We start from the raw sequence: 22,084 nt of genomic DNA on the forward strand, positions 1-22,084 counted from the left end.
GAAGTGTCAGACACAGTTTTGGGGTCATGCAAACTGTGGGAAACATGTCTGGTATGAGAATGCACAGAGTGAAAGTCTCCATCCAAGTGTGTCCAAGTGCGAGTGGTAATGAACAAAGCAGCAGTGTGCTGCCACAGAGTTGTTTCTTTGTCCAAAGCAGACTGAGCCCCCGCTCTAATCTGGGTTATCTGGCTGTAATCAGCTTAGCCCACTGCAACTCTCACTGCTGCAGCAGGGTGGGCACTTTGTCTGGGTCTAGTTCTGTCTACTCTTCCATTCATACATTCACCTGTTGAAGTGTCTCCGAAGAAGGGAAGTTCACTTTACATGTAGAAGAGCAAAGAGGTCCTGTCCAAACAAGAGGCCATGGCTGAACATCAAGGGGTGTGTTTACCTGAGGGGACACCTGCTGCAGACACGTACCCCAAAAAGATACTCGAGTACATGGAAGGATTCCTCATCTCTAAGGTAATGATACACTCTAAACTTCATGGGTCACATAAAGGGATGTACCTTTATAGTTTTCTCTCTGCAGCCTGAGGGTCAATTTAGTTAATTGCATTCCTGGTAGCTGATATAGCAATAGCATCAAACATATTAAAACTGCAAGGACAGAGTTTCAGAGGAGCTGAGAAGATTAGTTGACTTACTACTTATTTAATCAAATGTAAAGTAACTCTAAGATCAAAAATGCTACGCACTAGATTTGTTGCTTAATATCTTTGGGTTTTAGACTGTTGGACAAATTAAATGCATTTTGAAGATGCCATCTTGGGCTCTGGTATAAGGTGATGGGCATCTTTTAGATTCAACGATTATTGTCCAAAGCAGAACGTCCTAATTTCCTTTCCAGCACTCAAACTACTAACTGAGCTAAGCACAAATCTGTTGACATTTTTCAAATCGGTCAAAGTATGAGGCTACAGTGAAAGGATTTCTCAACATTGGAATGGATGTTAAAATTTTGAGTTTGAGTTTTTTGGGGTTTTTTTTTGCATTTTTAAAAAACAATCGACTTTTCCTATCAGATAAGTCATGACAAATCTGTGAAAATGAAAATGAAAAGATCTGATTAGTCGTGTTTCAGCACATGTTTGGCAAATTTTGCGTTAAAGTTTCACAAATCAACTAATAATAATATAATTGTGAGATTAATCAAGAATAAAAATCCATCGTTTATTGCAGCCTGAAGGAATCTCTAAACAGTAAACTACGACCATATGTACTGGCATCATTTCTATTTCTGGCCTCGTCACCAACCACAAGTCAGTTTACAGCACCTTTCATTTACTCGTACAAACAGTACACATGATTGTCTACACTGTAATAGAGTGGAGGACTGGATGATGATGCTTTAATTGAAAGGAGACCAGTGGTGGACACAAGTACATTTATTCAAGTACTGTATTTTAGTTGAAATTCAAGATATGTACACTGTACAGCTTTATACTTCTTAGGCAAATATTGCACTTGTCACCCCACTACATTTGTCTGACAGCTTCAGTTGCGTTTCCCACACCTTTCCTGCCAGATGAAAACAACACATCACCAAATGTGGTGATTTTGAATGTGAAGGATTTGGTGTTCCTTCGGGTTGAGAAAATTCTCCTACTTCTTAAACTAAATAATCTATTTTAAAACCCTCATGGATTACCTGGAAACACATTACCACAAAGCTGAACAGGACTCTGTTTCTAATGAAAACTTTTTTCAGAGATGTGACTTAAACTGCTACTATTAAACTACCCAACAGTAGATAAAGTAGTCAAAATGAGCTCAATCTTAAACATTTACAGCAGTAAAATGACACAGATGCATTCATGCAGCAGTAATATTAATCAAAAACACTAGATATAATAGTTAAACACTGACAGGGACATTTTCTGCAGAATGAGTACTTTTACTTTGACTAATTTTGCAGTTTGAATCATTCTTTTCAAGTCTTTTTACTGCATTAGTCCTGATTAGTGTGAATATCTAGATACATGACTATTAATTCAATTGATTAGATAATTCTATCAGTACACAGAGCATTTTATTTCAGTACACTGCATGTTGTCCCTCTCTCTTTGACTCAGGTGGTGTTCTCCTCCTGTGAGCTGGGGGTGTTTGATATATTGCTGGGTGCAGAGCGCCCCCTGTCTGCAGAGGAGATCAGTCAGGCGGTGGGAGCCAGTCTGGACGGCACACAGAGACTGCTGGCTGCCTGCAGCGGCCTGCAGCTCCTCCACACACACCAGGACAACGGACGAGGTAGTCACTCTGGTCTCCCACTTATATTTTGAATACATGCACATCTCCCCTTGTCTCCGTCTCTCACATAGACATAAAAGGTGAAACTTTGTCTGAACACCTGCAGTGAGTCACTCTCACTCATCTCCTCCCCCACCACCTGTGTTCAGTGCTTTACAGTAACACAGAGCAGGCCAGTGTCTACCTGACCCGCTCCAGTCCTGTGTCCCTCTACCAGTCCATCCAGTACAGCTCCAGAACCATCTACCTCTGCTGGCACCACCTGACTGATGCTGTCAGGTCAGTACACTGAGTTCATGTCACGGAGAACTGATCATGGAAAACACATTTTGCATGTTCGGTTTGTTTGATGCCATCAACCATTTACATAGTATTACAAAAATCAGTAGTAGTAAACAGTAACAAATAATTGTTTGTTAACAGTGAAATCACAGTATAATAAAGTTTAATTAACTATAAACTGACCATTTATTTCATGTATTTAGTGATGGTTAAGTGTTTTAATTTTTATTTTACAGGGTAAATGTAATCGCCATTTTGTAAACAAGGGTTTAAACAAAAAGAAATAATGTTAGAGTCCTTGAGTCCTGCGTTGAGTGTTGCTGTTGAGGATGAGTTCAGGAGTCTCACATCCTGGGGAATGAAGCTGCTCCATAGTCTGGTTAAAAAAAAAAAAAAAGAGAATTTCAAAAATAAAATAAAATTGAAATAAACTTTTTGTAAAACTCAAATTGACTACATTGATGCGATTTGATAGATTTTGCAAACTGTCTTTCTGTTTTGTGACTGTATCTTTAATGTGACTTGAAAGGAATCTTAGATTATTTATTATAAGAACATCCATTAATGACCACAATAAAATGTAAAAATATAACCTAGGGACACTGCAGGAGAGGGCGAACCAAAAGAGCCAGACAAGATAAGCAAACAAACACGTGCCTGAAAGTTCCCAAAAAAATGTAACATGAATGCACAAGAAGGACGTTGTCCAGTTGAAAAGAGCGAGTTCAGAGTAGACAGGTGGGCAGTGAGAGGCTGTGAGAACTGCAGCTTTGATTTGTAGCCTGAGGATGTGGATTCCCGTCCTCCCATCTCTGTTTGAACAGCGTCTCAGGATGGATTTGAGTCTCATTGTAATGTCTGAGGGAGGACCAGCAGCTGTCAGACAGCGTGACTGGATTCACTGTGGCTGACAAGTGGAGTCCATCACACTGAGAACACATCGAGGAGAGGATGATACAGAAAAGATGAAGGCATCTTGATCTAAATAACTAATTTTTGTGTGCGGTTGTGAGTGCTAGAAACGTTTGAATTTACCTAAACTAGACAGAACATGGTTGTGTGATTCATGTCAACACACTTGACCTTATTGATTTCATCTACTTCAACTGGGAGACGGAGCTCAAGAAAATTTTAAGCAGTGAGACGATCAATACCGAGAGCCTCCCTTCATCAAATGAGTCACACGCCCCATACTTGAGCATATGTTTAATTCTGTGTTTTCTTTATTCTAGAGAGGGAAGTAACCAGTATGAAAAGGCTTTTGGAGTCAACTCCAAAGACCTGTTTCAAGCTCTCTACAGGTAAGAAACACACACATGCACACACACAGATAAAACACAAACACACATACTCCCGCTCATTTACATTCCAGCCCTGTCTCTCCATCTTAAGCCTGTCCGTCACTTTCTTCTCACATCCTCCTAAAAAAACAGACCTGTGGGATTTATTAGGAGGCAGCAGTGGATGTGTGAGGCAGAGAGAGAGAGAGAGAGAGAGGATGTGGGCAGTGATGTGAGGAAGCTCGGAGAGACAGAATATATCTGCCATTGTCCTTGAGGTCTTGTGTGTTTATAGTATCTGGTGCCCGCAGTTTTAACGCTTCACTGATCCGCTGGTCAGCAGTTTTCAGAGGTCACACGCTGAAAGTTTCACACTTTGTTCACTAATAGATTTTGATCCGGCCGGCCTGAGGCCCTGTACTTTAAAACAGTGTCAGACCCAGAGGTATCAGAGGCCATCAAAACTGAAACACTGTGGAATAACTCGCTAAAACACTCTCAACTCTTGTCCTCATCAGAGCATTATTTAAGAAGCCATTGTGCTGTGACGGAAGGGGGTGGGTTGCACCAAACAGATGTTAAAATGCACATTTCCGACATGATTTTAAACGTGAACAATAAAATGAAATGTACCACCGCATGTGCAGATGTATGACTCGCTGTTTTTCACTGTCCACTGACTTCACTTCAGCCGAAAAAGAACAACACTGAGAGTAGACATATTTCTTTGCATGTGAACTACCAGTGATGGAACGTAACTGAGTACATATGTTTTGCAGTACTTGTACTTCATTTGAGTATTTCCATTTTCTGATACTTTATACTTCCACCGTTTTGGAGGCAAATATTGTATTTTTTGCTCATTACATTTAGTTGATGACTTTAGTTACTAGTTAATTATTACTAGTCATGATGCATCAGAGCCACATTTTTCAAATATTTTAAATTCAATTAGTTGACAAATAATCCATTAACCGTTGCAGCTCTTCTGTATTTGCCATTTTTGTTCTGATATCCTGTTAAAAAGCCACTGATAATCTCACAGGAGCTGCCTCATTGAGAAAAGATGAATGCAGAATGAGAATATTCACACATAATTCAACACACCCTTGTGCAGATGAATTTGCAATTCAGCTTTAATTGACTGAAAATGAAAAATACCCAGTGAGAAAAAATTTCAACACCTGCACACAATTGATTTAATGTGGAGGAGCAGTTGTTTGTCCCCGCTGATTTCCCCTGTGAATACTGTGGGTAAATTAGCAAGAGGAAACAACCACTGAAGTAATTCAGCGTGTTCTCGGAGCGCTGGAGAAGGAGCAGGATGATTCAAAGCCCGGCTGGATGACTCAGACTCCTGTTTACTCATCGGCATTTAACCAGCCATGTACTGCACCTGAATAATTTACAGCCAAGTCCTCATACCCGAGAAAGCAGAAAAGATTTGGAGAAAAGAAAGGCATGAGAGCGAGGATTTGGAGAGGTTTTGATAATTCAAAAATATACAAGACATGTTTACATACTACATATGAGTGCTTTTTATCCAAACAGGACAGATGTGTCTGATGATTTATGTAATTTTAAGCGAGGTGTTTGATACTGAAATAGCTGTAATATTTTACTTGATGTGGTCCTGCAAAAAATGTAGTCCAGTGACTGAAAAATGGAACAATTACAGTATATTTGCTCTTTGTTTGGGATATAATAAGTATGGTCAAGCAGACCCATCTCTGATTAATTGTTAAGGTTAACAAGGTCAAAATTATATAGATCATATCCTGCAACAAACCTGACTAATCTTGTATTTTTGTATTTTTTTATCCTAATACTGTAAAATGTGTACCAATCTTCATAATTTTTTAATTTGGCAATTAGTTTATTATTTTGTATGAGAACTATACAAGATGTGTGCTGAGCTAACTGTTGAAAAGCTATTGTCTTTTTTAAATGTAGAAACTTAAATGCACATTATGTCATTTCTTCCACTAGGGGGCTCCCTATCAAACACTGAAAACACAAAAAATATAAAAAATGATAAATGTATAAAATAACAAAATATAACACTAAGCTTTGGCTTTTGCTGCCTGGTAATTCACCCAGTCCTCACAATATTAAGTCAATTTCGGTCCATTACTTTTCATCTTGTATTAGTCAATAGTTGTAACTCACTTAGAGTAAAAGATGCTTTGCTGAAGCAACTTTGCAAAACACTGTTAGGCCCCGATCTCACAGAGACTAGTTAAAACATGCGCGTCTGCTTTAAAAATGCCAAATAAATGTGCGTTTTGGATAAAACAGTGTGGTGCAAGCCCGCAGGAACAGCACCAGGCTTTGAGGCCAGTTAATGTAGTGGCCAAACCGTGCAATTACATTATGTCATGTGATGTACTGCAGCCCAAAAAGACCTTTTTCCATTCCCTATTCCCTCTGTAAAACGGTGAATACACTTTTTTGAGCGTTAAAGCACCCATGAAATGCCCCATTTCACTATCTGAATTTGATCCATTTGGTCCAATAACATTTTTAAAGTCTAGAAGAGCCGCACGATTAAATTATTTTATCTCCATTCAAGTTAGCCGGGCGCTAAACCAGAAGTTAGCCGGCTCGGTCACAGAAGTCTCGAGTGCGCACGCTCTATGGGCCCTACATCATGGAAGATTGGGGTATTTTCATACTCAGGAAGTCGAGCTTTTTTGGCTTCAAAACGTCACTGAGCAGCTTTCATAGGTATGAACGGGGCTCCGCCTCAAACACTGTGTCCAGATTTAATATAACGTCCTTGGTGTGGTACGACTGTGTAGCGGAGCATCACGCACAACCAGCCATCATATGTAATTGATGGGAAAAGCAATGCAACTGCGCCTTGTGTAGAAAACTTGAGGATATTTAAACTCATTTATTTTGAAACTATGGCGAGACCAATAGTCTAATTGGTTTGCGGGCCACCAGAGTCTAGGTAATTAACAGGAATCACTGATCGGCAACACATTCAAAAATAAAACAGTTGGACATGAATTCTTTTAATATTTTGTCAATTTTGTCCCTTTTCCAGAATGAGCACACTACATACCTACTCAGGACGCAGTAATCACGCACAGTAAAACACATAATTGATGTAATGATCTTCAGAGGACACTGGCCAAAGTGAAACGTGCTTTGTCAGTCTTTTCTTCTGTTAATGCTGATAAGACAGGATAAAGCAACAAGACAGCAGTAAAACACAACAGTGATCTGCCGTGAGCCATGACTTTGACAGTGGGCGCAGATATAACAGAGAACCTGCAGGCATGTTGAGGAGGACGAGTCATGTCTGTGCAGAGTGAGGACGGATCATAAACCACCAGGACGTTATAATGATGTATTGAGCTCACCAGGCTGAGCATCGTTTCCCCCCAAAATGGAGACAGGAAGAGATTGTGTGCATCAATCGGGGACAAGAAGCACTGCAGATGTTATCATTAGGGGGCATTCAATAACTTATGTCCAAAACGTTCTCAAATTAGAGCTGACAGTGCTGCTGTTTGGCCTCACAGTCATTTCATCTTTTCACATCCGATGTAATCAGAGTCTGAGGCCGCGACAATGACTCACTTTCAAAGTCCGACTGGAGGTCAGCGTGACATCTGAAGTTAGTTGGCCGAACACAAGTTTGGATAAACAAAATTCTAGTGTTACAGAACAGAGGATGCTCAGTGTGTGTGTGTGTGTGCGTGTGTGTGTGTGTGTGTAGCCCCATGGCAGGGCAGAGTGCTGGGTGATGAGGTGGAGATTCCTCAGAGCAGCAGCAGTCACCACAGGCTCTTCTGTTCTGCTGCACCCTGTCTATCGCTCTCTCTCTCACACACACACTCACACACTCACACATACTGTGTCGCCACGGGGAGCCACTTTGTACATGAGGAGCGGCACTGTGTGTGTGTATGTGTGTGCGTGTGTGTTTGTCTGTTTATTGTGGACATAAAGCAAGTTGCCCCTTAGGTGACAGCTCACAGAGAATGACAAAGAAAGTTTTGCGCCATTACAGCCAGACTTTAATACAAAAAAAAAGGCAGTCTTGACTACTTTCTTATGGACTGTCTCTGTGTGTGCAGGTCTGACGAGGAGATGGTGAAGTTTATGCAGCTAATGAACTCCATTTGGAACATCTGCGGTAAAGACGCGGTCACGGCCTTCGATCTTTCAGCTTTCAAGGTCATCTGTGACCTTGGAGGTAAGTGTGTGCGCGAGTGTGTGTTTATCGAGTCACCAGATCTCATTTCCATAAGGTCGTGGGTTCAGTCATTAACATTTAAAATTGTTGGAGTCATGCGTTAACAGAGACAGCTGGCTCAGCCGCACACACATACGGCATTTATACAGTAGAGCGTGTGTTTGTGTGTGTGCGCACAAAAATGCACAGCACTCACAATCAACTGCAACCTTTATAACAACCCCCACCCCACCCTTCAGCCTCGCTGAGTTAATGACTCTTAGTGAATCAGTCAGCTTTCCCAACACACACAACTCAAAGTCACGTCCACCTGGAGTTTCACTGTATTGACAGTATACTTTGTTGTATTTGTTCAGCTCTGAAGGAAAAACCTGATTTTAACAGCATAAATTAATTTGTTTTTACAGACAGTGTACAGACACAATTTATGGGTTACCTGCCAGCTGCCAGAATAAATGTTTGTCATGTATGCCTCTTCACACCGTGGAGTTTCTAGAGGTTCTGTTTATTGTGACAGTGCTGTGGTTATAGTCTGGTCAGGTTTAGGCACAAAAAAAACACTTGGTTAGGGTTTGGAAAACATCATGTTTTGGCTTAAAATACTTCTGGGAATGTTCCGACATCTCCTGATTAATTTCCACATTATGTTTGCTGGAAATTGTCCACAGGCCTCCTTAAAAGTATCCACTTGTTTCACATTCACAAATGTTGAAATGTAGTCTCAAACTGCGGTCAATCTCTTGGCAGCCTTCTTTCCTGGAACTCCACCACCGTCCTCTGTGTTTATGAGAAAAAACAGATCATCGTTTGGCTTAAAATACCTGTTTTGTCGCAACAAACATGGCTGGAAATTGTCCAGAGGTCTCTATGAAAATATCCAACAATATAAATGTTGAAACACGGTCTTGAACTGCAGTCACTGGCTTGACAGCCTCCTCGCCTGTAACACTACTGCTATAACCTTCACCTCCTGATATGAAAGTCAGGCCATAAACATGTAATGTGAACGTAGTATGACATGTTTTGTTTTTTAGAAACCTCAGTATGGTATGTAGACTTTAAAGCGGACACATGTGAACGTATCAGTGATTCGCTTTGTTTTACATTACACTGCAAACACTCAAAATCTTAGTGAGTCTAATTTCTTGTGAAAAATATCTCAGTATACCTAATATAAGACACAATTATCTAGAAAACAGACAAGAAACGTCTTGTATTCATTGTTTTCTGTACTTATTTTTGAAGTTGCATTTTTTCCAGTGTAAAATACTTAACAAGGGCAGCGTTGGTAAAAATGCATTTAGCTCGTCTACACTGAAATCCAAATCAGTGTTTTCAGAGAGTAGGAGGCATCAGAGAGGTTTAACCTGCTAAGTGTGAGGCATCCAGCCATCTCTGTCACAACAGTCTATTTATTTCACCCTTCTTCTTGCCCAGAAATGACCGTAATACATGATTTTGTAGTTTGACAACCGAGAGAATAAATAAAATCAACAGTTTTCCTGTTGTGGCAGCATTTCAATGTGTAACTTAATCTGAAAACCGTATTTCTTCATAAATCTGCATTAATGTGGACATGGCCCATGGATTTTTCTCAAGCATACAAGATTTATGCCAATAAATAAGAGCAGTTCCAGTTAGCTGCAAACTAATTTAGCCTCCATCCATTGTGATGCTCTGAATGTGAAATGTCTAAATGTGAAGCAAGATGTTGCAGCTTCGTCAGTCTTCGGATGAATAAAGGTAAAAAAAAAATGCAGCTTTCTTGACTGATCTCTGCTATGTAATCTCTCTCTTTGGCAAATCAGATTTATTTATAAAGTGCTTTTGTACTGCAGGTTTCCTACAAAATGGTTTTACACACAGAGCAAAGTGCACAAGGATAAAAAAGTGAGGGAAGAAAGACTGAACGAACGCAACATGAACTGTAGGATGTGAGGCCAGGACTTCAGGGAAAAGAACAGAGCAGGATCAAAAACAGAGGAAGAAATAAGCAAAAAAGTGACATGATATGAATAATAATAGAGCAAAAAAAAAGCTTTTGTTGCGCTGATGTTGCCCGTTCTGTTTCAGTCAGCCTCCTCCTGCACTTAGAGCTGAACGTTGTCTCCACCCATGAGCCCCTCAATCGATCAGAGAGAGCAGATGATGGATAATAATGTAGCAGTAATGTCCACGTGCAAGATTATACTCAGAGATAAATGATCCAATGTGCAATCAATGTTTTGAAGAACCCCCGCTGTGTTCAATCAGGATAGAGGTTGAGATAAAGCCCCTGAACAGCGCTCTAATCTCGACTGAATGTCTTTTAGTTTGACATGAAAATGCGTAAAAGTGCCTTGACATTTAAAACATTAATTAACACACATTTTTCTCTGTTTTGATTATAATTACAACATTAGGGCTCAGTCAGGCTTGGAAACAGCACACTGTATAAACACTAGTTTACACTCTTGGCCGCCTCCTGTGTGTGACACCTCAGTCGACCACACAGGGGAGCTGTGAAGCCACTAAAAGCACACATGCTCACACACACACACACGCACCCACACACAGACGCAGACACACATCGAGGACGGTCGTCCTGTCGCTTCTCTCCTCTGTGACTTCCTCAGCGTGAGGTTGTGTGTTCATGTTTATGCATTAAGGTGCTTCACCAAAAACTGTGTGCGTGTGGACAGCAGGAGTGACTGCATTGTCTCTCACACAGCATCTGTTGTGTTTGCACACACCTGCTGCTCAGGTGCTCTGTCTGTTGCTCTGTCCAAAGTCCAGATCAGGGATCAGCCAGCCCGCATTCAAAGTCTTCATCATTTTCCTGACGAAAAATGGGTTATTCTGTACTGACGGTCTGCGTGAGGCCGTTCACCTAGATTTATTTTAATGTGACATTTAACACACAGTTCAGTTCTATGTTTTGTTTAAAAATGCATAATGAACTTAAAGGTTACAGCAGCTCTGAAGAAATTATATTCATGGTTCTGAAGCACAATGTTTGTGTTGTTTTTTATGTAAATGGCCATCTGCTTCATGCTGCTACATGCAAGAAACTCAGTTATGAAACAATATTCACATCATTTGCTTTAGATAAAGTCATGATACTACAAGTGGAGAATGTATTCAAACTTTTATCATTGAAAAAGTAAACAAACGTTGGTAGTAATGTATTATAAGTGAAAGATGCTCTGTGTAAAGATTTGTATCAGTTCACGTGTTTATTTGCCCATATGTGGGTGGATTGTAACGTGATGTGGAAAATGTGACCTTCATCTTCTTCGTGAAGGACTCCGCTATCAGAGAGCCACAGTAGTTAACGTGAGACCGCTAACGTGAATTAACGACCATCTTCCAGCACAACACAGAAGTTCCCCAGAGCCCATTCTATGTAGTGATAGTATATAAGCAGATATAAATTATAGAAAGTGTAGATAGTAAAGTGTATTTGCAACAATCCTGTCCCTCATCAATGACCAACCGAAGGTTAATATGTGAATTCTGTCTCTCAAACTCCATTTCTCCTGTTCGTCACACAGGCTTTCTATGAAAAGTCTAAAGTCTGCGTCGAGATAACCCTGATTATATCTTCTGAGCACTGACAAAGCTCCTCCAGGGCCACAGAAGTACATTATACAGCTATTTTCACAGGCTGGAGAATTCTCCTCATTGTAAGTAAACTGATCTTGATGTGGAAAATCAGCGGAGTTCCCCCTCAGTGGTTCCCTGCCACAGTTGTATTAGTTGGATACAGATGTAGTCAGCAGTATCTAGTTGCTGACACAAGATAGAAAGTGTGTACACAAACAGTTTTCTAATAGATTTATTCAACCCTGAACATACTTCTATGAGAGTAAAACTACTCACTTTTACAGAACACACAGAAATACCAGCACATACAGTACATCAGCGGAGATTAACAATGGGATGGTCATATGTGCACAAATAAAGGTGCATCAAGTTGAAGTTAGTGCTGAATGCCTATTCTCCACAGCAGCGTCCCACGAACTTCTTTACATCCCGTCCCACCTCAAAAAATATTAGCCTCACCAAGTACTGCTATTATGACCGAGACCAGAGGCCTACTCTTTTCAGCTCACTGTTTTTCCTTCTTATGTCAGCAGGTGCTGTGGACGCTGCTATTGGCTACTTAAGTAGCCAATAGCACTGTCAACTTCACTTTCAACAGATCTGCTTGAAATACTCTCCTCCTGCTCCGCACTTCTCCTCCCTATAGTTCCCAATAGTTCCTGTTTGGAGCCATGTTTGTAGTGTTTTTGAATCTTTTATTTACCTCAACTTACTATCTCGCCATCAGTTTGAGTGTAGCGCGTAATTACGGGGGAAAGAAAACATATTTTCTATTATATTTCAGTGTTTAAATTTGAAATTCTGCAGTATTTTGCTAGTATTATGTTTTTTAAATTGACTTATTTCATTTTCATAAAACATTTGTCCGACTCCTCCACATACCACCACAATTGAGAATAGTGGCTCTAGACTCCATGAGTAAAGTTTACTGATTAAGATAAAGAGATTTACAGATATGTTTTTCCTGAACATTGATGTAAACATTGTGTATGTTTAAAAAAAAGAAGAGAATAATATATAAACATTGTGAAGTTTTAGATAAGCAATTTTTTAAATATCATATTATTAATATTTCATATTACTTTAAATACAATATTTAAAGTGATAGTACAGGTCGTACTTATCCCTCATCAGTGTATTACCTGCAGTAGATGACCATCACCTCGCCGCCGGTGTGGAGAAGCAGTGGCGGCGCTGGCAGGCGACAGAGTTTTGTACCAGCAGCAAGACGTATTTTAGCCAACTTATATAAGTCCGACCTACAACCTACCTACCTGTAAAATATATACATCTGTTTAAGTGCATGCAACATTTTTGGCGCTTTACGTTGCCGTTAAACAGCCTTTTCCTTTGGCACTACATTCCCTCAACTGTACAACGTTCATATTCCTACGCACAGGCTGCTTCTCCACACTGGCCGTGTACTCATACAACCCCACACCAAAAGATCTGAACTATCATTTTAATGTTGGCAGTTGATGTTCTTTTCCGAACTGTCTCTCTAGTGGCAAGAAGGCCGTTGGCGTGTGCCCAGAGTGCCTGTGCTTAGATCCGAGCCCAGGGTTTCACACTTGCAAATGTTTGAACGCAGTCTCAAACTGCAGTCTTTGGCTTGGCAGCCTCACCTGTAACTCCACCACCATCACCTCCACCTCCCGACATTGCAGTCATGTCATAAGCATGTTATGTGAAGGTGATATGACAAGTTTTGTAAGAATGTGAATATGGTTCACATGACACGAACAAATTTGAACCTATTAGCGGTTTGCAGAGACGTTAACCCCCAACATTTTGTTCTGGCGACTGGCCTACACGTCACTTCCTTATTAAACTGGTTCCATGCTCATAATTTGACCCATTCAAATGCTTGGTTCAATCACTATATTCGGGAACCTTTTACAACACACATTAGAACCATGCAAACTACTCTGCTCCTGAACGAAACTGCTCTTAACTGTATCGTTTGCTCATTTATTCTGTTTAACGTGTACTCTTGACAGCACTGGCAATGAGCTCGTGCCCTGATTGATTCAAGATTTAAATAAAGGTTGAATGAATGTAAGTAGTCAGAAAACTCAACAAAGAGGAGGAAAAACAAAACAGTATAACACAACGTATCAATCACAATCTCCCGTCAAAGGATTTCATTAACAAACTGAGGCAGACAGGTTAGCTCGGGGTCTTGTAGCTGCGTTGTTGTGTTTGGATTCGCTCCTCCTTGCTGCTCTTTGATTTTTCTCCTCTGCTGACCCCTGTTTGATGTGAGCGTCCTTGTGTGTGTGTGTGTGTGTGTGTGTGTGTGTGAAAAACATAAAGCAAGAATACAGACTGATTCAGTAGCAGCAGGTCCTATTAGGAGGAAGGCACTACTGAGCTTGACAGTTTGCCCTGTACACACACACACACACACACACACTCCTATGTCTGGCTGCCTTTGTATGTTTGTCAAAGTGCGATCCTTTGATCCTGTATTCCACCTCACTGCCTCCCCATCACTCATTCAAACATTCTTCATCTATCTCTTCCTCTCTATCTGTCTCGCACACTCTCGCTCTGTGTTTTATATTCAGATTGCTTGATGAAGCATGAACACCGATAATAATGCTGCCAAAGCATCAAGTTGAAATATTCATATTTCCACATTAAACCGCTGTTTCCGCCCTCGTGTGTTTGTGTGTGCTCGTATGCTAATTTAATTTCGTTATTTTCCAGTCAAATAATCAGGTCTGACCTGTGCCCTACGACGAGCTGCAGTTCTCTCTATGAGACAGCATTCAGTGCAAGACATGCAACCTTTAATGCATGCGGGGCTGAACTTGGCCACTATCCCCTAATGATTAAAATTCAACAGTGAGTAATCAGCTTTTATAAACATCTTTTATCTTGTGACCCAAGAGTTGAACGAAAACAAGAATCCTTTCTACCAGCTGATCCCGAAGCTCTGCCAGCAACAGACACTTAACAATTCAGCCCAACCAAACTGTAACAGTTGAAACTGTGTAATATACCTTTAAGACATACTGGGTTGCTTTAAAGCCTGAAGTAAAAAGCTCATGTTAGGCTGGCTATAAATGACTTAAACGTCACCGCTACTAAGTATCTTACTACGCTATAGTACACACACTTTATTATAAATTGATCAATCTACAGTTGTAAAGTTGAGTTAGAGCACAACTTTGCAACCTTTAAAGATGGACTGAGTAGTTGAGTCTCAGTGTTCGGCACAATGACACTTAAAGTTCCTGTAGTCTTATTTAGAAACTTGTTGGCAACTACCTTTTTTGAGACACGTAAAGGCTTTATAATTCAAACGTGGGGTATTTACTGGTATATTTATGTTGTAAAACAAAATGTGAAAATCTCTGGTTACCACATACCTTATTTCAGGCATGTAACTGTAATCCTGAGGCACCCTATTGACTAAGGCTTTGTTCAGGCATGTCAACTTCCTGGCTATAAAGTAACCAGATCTTTCATGTTGTGTGGCCCATAGATTGTGCGCACTGGAGACTTCCACTGACCGAGCTGGCTAACCCCATGTTTAGCGGTCGGCTAACTTGAATGGAGATAAAATGATTTAATCTTTGGGTATTCTAGACTTTCCAAATTTTATTAAACCACATGGCTTAATTTATGATAGTCAAACGAGTCATATCGTGGGGGTTGTGACGCTCCAAACAGTTTCAAAATGTAAGCTTATGGAAAAAAGTCTTTTTGGGCCCCAGTGCGTCACGTGACGTTGTGATTACATGGTTTCAAAGCCTGCCACTGTTCCTCTTTGACCACCACAAGCTGGATGCCACTTTGTTCCATTATCCATAATCTTTGTTCAATTGTATCCATAATCTAAAGAGGTTCGATATCTCTTGGGCCGCTATCTCCAAAACTCTGCAACTCACACCAAAACAGTTTCGATGGATAAATAGCACTACATGTAGTGCTCACACACTGATAGTTGCTGAGATATTTCAGTAAAAATCAAAAATGTCTCCCTCATGGTAAAGCTAGAGGAAGAGTCCCTGGGGAGCATGAATGTCTGTACCAAATTTCATGACAGTCCCTCCGATAGTTGTCAAGATATTTCAGTCTGGATCAAAGTCGTGAACCGACTGACCAATCAACAGACCGGCGTTGTCATCCCTGGAGCCCTGCAGCTCGCTACATAAATAAAAAAATGATTTACATGTAAAGGTTCATGCATGTGAAATCAGTTTGAGCCAGATAACAATCACATTGCGTGTTTGTGTTTGCTCTTGCTTAGATTAGATTCCTGTCGGATTCCTAGACAGCGAGCTCTGTCCAGTTTCTTCTCTCTCTCAGTCACTCTAAATTCAGTTCATTCCAGTCTGCTTTATTGGCATGAATGTTAGATGAACCATATTCCCAAAGCCGCCACATACAACTGAATACAAATCATGCAAATAAATAATGGGTATATACCTGAAAGGCATCTGTTCCACTTGTCTGACTCTGTGTGTTGAGTGTGAGCATGGTGCACTACCTTGTTAATGAAGGTTGTGTGCGTTCATTGCGCCGTAACTAAAGCTACTCCTCTCTGTTTCTCTCTCCAGGCTGCAGTGGAGCATTAGCCAAGCAGTGCACGTCAGCCTACCCAGAATGCACCGTTACGATCTTTGACCTCCCCAAGGTGGTGCGTACGTCGAGGGAACACTTCTTCTCGGAGGGCGACCAGAGGATAGGCTTCCACGAAGGTAATGTCATTAGGGCTGGGCGACATCGCTTGACATTTTTAATCATATACAGACAGTTCAAGTGCAGTTACACACACACACACACACACACACACACACACACACACACACACACACCATTTACACCTTGTATTAATAAGCATTCTTCTGCTCTGAAATCTGCCTGCATTGTGATCAGATCTCAATATGCAAATCACACAAGCAGAGATGGTGGGCTTGTCAACAATAGTGGCACGTTGCCACCGCTGTATCAGCTCTACTTTTTCCTTGCCAAGGAAAGGGTCTTCTGCAAGATTTTTCTGGGTTTGCTTAACTCTAAATACTGACGCTTTCGGATGGCGGCTGACCCCCGAGCTAAATTCCTAAAGCGTCAGTATTAATATCTTACCAACAGGAGCTTTAAAGTGATTGTTCGGGTCTTTCGATGTGGGGTTGTATGAGGTACTCATCCCTAGTGGGTGTATTACCTGCAGTAGATGACCGTCAGCTCTCTCCCTGTGTGGAGAAGCAGCGCATAGCACCCTCAGGGAAGCAAAGCATTGTGCTGCAAAACGGCACTGACAGCAAGAAGTATTTTAGCCACCTAAAAGAAGACACGTAAAAAATATGTATATCCGTTTAAGTGTTTAAGCTATTATTTGAAGATTTTTGGCACTTTGCATTGCCGTCAGACGGGCCTTTCCTTAGGCGATATATTCCCTCAACTGTCCGTATTCCTACATAGGAGCACAGCTTTGCCTGCCGTGCACTGAATGACCTGGCTGTCTGACGGCGATGTCTTGCTGTTGCTGTCATTTCGCAGTACAGTGCTCTGCTTCCCTGTCTTCTTCCTGTCCCATCTTCCCGACCCAGCTTTTGGTTCCTGATTCCTCGCGTTATTCCTGGTTCGTACTTTGCTTTTTTTGGTCGGTACTTTGTTTAGCTTTTGTGTTTGGCCTTTGTATTTGATGGACTTTTGGGTTATATAAATAAATTTGATTTGATTTGATTTAATAAAGCTCACCTTTTGTTTGGTTACTTGCCTGCCTGTGTGCCTTGCGTTGGGTCACTTTTGGTTAACCGTGACACTTTGAAGTGGCATTTTTCCAATGTTCTTACTATGTAGCTAAAGATATAGCTTATATTCCTCTGTGCCATAAAGCTCCACATCAGTAAGCATGTTCCTTCATTACCATGTAAAGTCAATCGCGCAAACTCCTGGTTCCTTAAATACTCATAAGTACGGCACATCTGTTGCTAAAACAAAAAAGGTAGTGCCTGCTTCATTTTTAGCAAGTATTTTTTTCTTCAGGAGGAATGGGTTTGTAGTGCCGAAGAGGGAATAGTTAAATTCTGAAGTATTCTGAGCTGTACAAACACATTGTTGGCTGTGGTCTTTTAATAAGACTGGTTGACAATACGAAAGATATAGGACATTGCCTTTAGCCATCTATGAATGCATCCAAACTGTAAAGATTGTATTACACCTGGCTCTGATCTGATCTTAATAGGATGGTGCAGATAAGGTCTGGCTGATCTGATCTCAGTCTGATAATAATGCCTCCTGTGTGCAATTATACCTGTATAAACCTTTTCTTATCCAGATAAATATTACATGTTATCACAAGGTGAGAATGGGACCATCGTGCTGTATGAGGAGAAACACAAAGACAATGCATTACACATTATTTACAACATAATGGAAAAAGTGGAATAATATCTTGAACATCCAAAGTGTCGGATTTAAGGGGATCTGGCAGAAATGGAATAAACGCTCATAAATATGTCCATTATTGTATGATCACCTGAAACAAATAATCGTTATGTTTTTGTAATCTTAGAGTGAGCCTTTTTATATTTACACAGCGAGCAGATCCACCATGTTGCACTGCCACAGATAGACCAAACAAAGCTGTAAAGAGCGCCTTTCATGTTTTTTGCGGCCACCATAGAGCAGGGGGGGAGATTGAGCGCAGTAACAGTCTGTCTGCCACCATCAACCTCATTTCCCTCTAACAGCATAAAGAAATGACAGAAAACATTTTTTGGAAGATATTTTCAAAGTCTGATCTGAAAGTAAAAGCAGAATAGGACACTGTTGATGTTGTCACTTGTGTGTCTCCTGCTGCTACTGGACTGACAACATTGTGTATCAACTATCAATTTATATCTCACACTATGTGCTGTCGGCTCTCCAAAGCAGCAGCAAATGTGGAGGGAAAAACTTCTCAGCGGTCTGTGAATCTTGAAAACCTGAAGTCGCAATCAATTCCTGCTGTTCTCATAGCCGCGATGGTGTCGAACACAACGGGAACCGAAAAGAAAATGAAAAGCAGTGATATATAGTTTTTGTTTTTCTTCAATGTTATGCAGACCCCTGTGTGGTCATACAGTTATAATGGACAGCAGAGGCGTGGAGCTGAGTCGAGGACAGGCACACAAACACTCATCTTTATCACTGTTTAGAAACAGCAGCAAGTGAAGTTGACCCTGAGCCATGGTGGACAGCAGGCTGAAAATACACTGTTAGGTCAAATCCTTCTGACACAATATGATTACAACAGACATCAGCCCCTTTTAATTAATTATGTTTGAGTATGTAAAACACTTAAATAATCATTGTCTCATTACTGGAAGGCTTGTCAACATAATTAATAATTATGTGAAATAATTAAATCAAATATGGCTGCGTCTTAGGAATTCAGTGCATTTGAATTGTATGTGTGTGTGTGTGTTTAGGGGACTTCTTCAAAGACCCCCTGCCGCAGGCTGACCTCTACATCCTCGCCAGAATCCTCCACGACTGGACAGACGAACGCTGCGTAGAGCTACTTAGTAGAGTCTACAAAGCCTGCAAGCCAGGTTTGTCTGTCTGTCTGTGTGTGTGTGTGTGTGTGTGTGTGTGTGTGTGTGTGTGTGTGTGTGTGTGTGTGTGTGTGTGTGCGTGCGTGTGTCTTTGACTGTGACAGAGATGAGTACTTTTTTTTTTCCTCCCCTGCTTGAAATGAGATGGCAGATTGTATCCCACAATGCAGCTGATCCCAGAAAAGTCTGTCCTTCTGACTTTGATCAAAGACAAACTCGCACACACACAAAAGCAGCAGACTCTATCAGGAGGCACAAAACCCTCTCATGTGTTTTCGTCTGTGAATCTGTGTGTGTGTGTGTGTGTGTGTGTATAAAAACAAGGACATAAAGTAAGTGGGGAAAGCCTATTTTTTTCTGGACAGAGACTACAACCTGTTTTAGAACAAAGTAGTTTCTTATTAAAGCCTCACAGGAGACATTTAGAGCAGACATGTTGACCTGTTGTAGCACAGAAAGCACAGGTGTTGGTAAAAACATACATTTTGTCTCTGTTTCTCCAGTTATGGCAATGCAAAGCAGCAACTAACAATGGTATTAGTTACACCTGTGTTTGACAAGTCAAGATGTCTGCTATGAAATAAGGCATATAAGAAACTTTATCAATTCTTGTCTATCAATTGCATTCCTTTTTTTACAGTAACTAAATTAATCATAAATATGGTTGTTTACTAGTTGGTAACAAGTTGAGCACAGAAAATAAAGTTACATAGTGTGCATTCTACGTCAGATCATCCGCCAACGCGCGGGCTTAGTTTACTCATATGCTGATGACACACAGCTCTATCTCAGCACCAAACCATCTACCCAGCTCCCGTCAGTCCCTTGTCAACTGCCTGCATGCCATGAAAACATGTATGTCATTCAATCTTATCAAACTCATGACGTACACTTAGCATGTGACTGAAAGATCCACTGAAGAGACAAAACATTGTGGCAGACAAAAACATCAGACGTGTGGGCTGATATTGGCACCTGGCTGGATAATTGCCGCCACCTACCGCTTATCTCGATGAATCAACTCCTGATTGTAATGACGACAACGACCATTGATAGAAACAAGATAATAAAAGAAATATGCATTCACTCACATTTTCTTCGTCTTAAACAAATACACCGGCTTGTTCTGTTTTGCTAATGATCGTTTAAATGAAACCACGTTGTTTTGATGTATACTGGGTTTATGGGAAACTGACTTGCTACAGGTATGTTAGCAAAGCTATCATTAGCCTAGCTAGCTACAGTAAGCTTTGCTTAGACACTTGCGAACCAGTCAGAGAGGGAGAGAGAGAAACAAAGAAACCAGAGAAAACAAAGAGAAAGGAATAAAACAAACAAACAGAGCTGAACTGTTGGTTATTCCTGCAGGAGGCGCTGTGCTGCTGGTGGAGGCGTTGCTCTTTGAGGACGGCTCTGGCCCACTGACAGTGCAGCTCTATTCCCTGAACATGCTGGTGCAGACGGAGGGCAGAGAGAGGACAGCTGCTCAGTACGCTGCCCTGCTCGCCGCTGCTGGCTTCTCCAACATCCAGCACCGCCTCACTGGGAAGATCTATGATGCTGTGCTGGGACACAAAGAGATATGAGACCCACAGATAAGTGTACACTTGTACCAGGACTGTAACTGCTTCTCATTGAATCTGTATGACCTATTCAAACCAAGGCCCATTTGTACGGTTGCTTGATTCTGCATACTGAATATTCTGAATTATTGTCCATCATTTCCTGCAAATTAGCCTGTTTTGGTATCTTTGAAAACTTAAAAATTAAAGTACTTTGGTATGAACAGTGATTGAGACTTTCTTCATCACTTACTTACTTTGGCTGCTGTTTTGTGTTGAACAGGAGTTATCTTGTAGTACATCTACAAGGGCAGTTGCCAGCAGTTGGGTTTTTAATCAGTCCAGCTATTCAAACAAATGAGCAAAAAGTGGCTGAAAACTGTTTGGAGCTGCAAAGCGGTGTGTTGATTTTACTGGCCCCATCGACACAAGCAACCCTTTCACATAAACCAGGAGTGCTTTCATAAATTATTTTGGATACCAAGCATGCTGCTGTCTGTGAGCCAAGACCTGCATGTACAAATTTCAAGCACGTACTTTGCAAAGCTCCACAACCGTTATTTCGCTTCTGTAAAAACTGCAATGAAAACACAACTTTTATGGACAGAAAATGCTAAGTGGTATTACCACCTGTATTGCTAGGAAGAGACTAAAAGATAATTCTTTCTGCCACATAATAAATGGTAAAACAAAGTAGTTATGGACCAGTGGAGTCCACAGCAACAAAATGAGAAGAGTTACATCCATAGTAAATCACACAGACAGTCCCTTTATTATACTATCTATTGATCCTGGGTCCATTTTAGAGAAGTTATTTTCCTTTTTTTCAGGGAAAAGGCAGTAATTGTGTCCTCTAGACCTGAAAGAAATCTGTGAAAAATATATGATGTACCCCAATCTTACGCTAAGGTCACAACATCTCATGACATATAAATATAGAGAGTAGGAATATATCGCTCTTATCCTTGTATTTGTTGATGTATTATAGTGTTTGTGGGAAATTCACACTTTCAATACCATTCATAAAGCATGGATTCTGCTCTCATCCAGAGCTGTTTACTAACTGGAAGAGATAGGGCTGGACATCAAACTTCAATTATTTATTTGATACTAAATTTCAAAACCTAAGGAGGTAGATCTAAAATGCTGTGATTGGCTGTCTCGAGGCATGCAGAAAAAACTCACTAACGTTTGCTTACGGCTAGTGTACAGTCTACTGCATGAGTAACGTGAATAAACACAAATGATCCCAGGGTCAAACTTGCTTTACTGCTGGTGAATACACCGTTAAAGAACCATCATTGCTGGAAAAAAAATCTATCTGATGTGACTCAGGCACAAATGTTTACAGACGAG

The 22,084-nt window shown here is 40.8% G+C and overlaps 1 protein-coding gene across 1 annotated transcript; it reads left to right on the forward strand.

Annotated features, from left to right (window-relative positions):
• Nucleotides 1-366: 366 nt before the first annotated feature.
• On the forward strand, nucleotides 367-20,874 carry asmt (acetylserotonin O-methyltransferase; the record flags this gene model as incomplete). Its single annotated transcript, XM_084362664.1, has 8 exons — nucleotides 367-468; nucleotides 2,079-2,253; nucleotides 2,403-2,532; nucleotides 3,768-3,836; nucleotides 7,907-8,025; nucleotides 16,182-16,322; nucleotides 19,041-19,163; nucleotides 20,535-20,874. The coding sequence occupies 8 exons, from the start codon at nucleotides 367-369 to the stop codon at nucleotides 20,750-20,752; spliced, it is 1,077 nt and encodes a 358-aa protein (XP_084218790.1). The 3' UTR covers nucleotides 20,753-20,874.
• Between the last annotated feature and the right edge of the window lie 1,210 nt (nucleotides 20,875-22,084).

The sequence above is a fragment of the Pagrus pagrus genome (assembly GCF_965226575.1).
Source record: "Pagrus pagrus genome assembly, chromosome: 9".
Classification (NCBI taxonomy): domain Eukaryota; kingdom Metazoa; phylum Chordata; class Actinopteri; order Spariformes; family Sparidae; genus Pagrus; species Pagrus pagrus.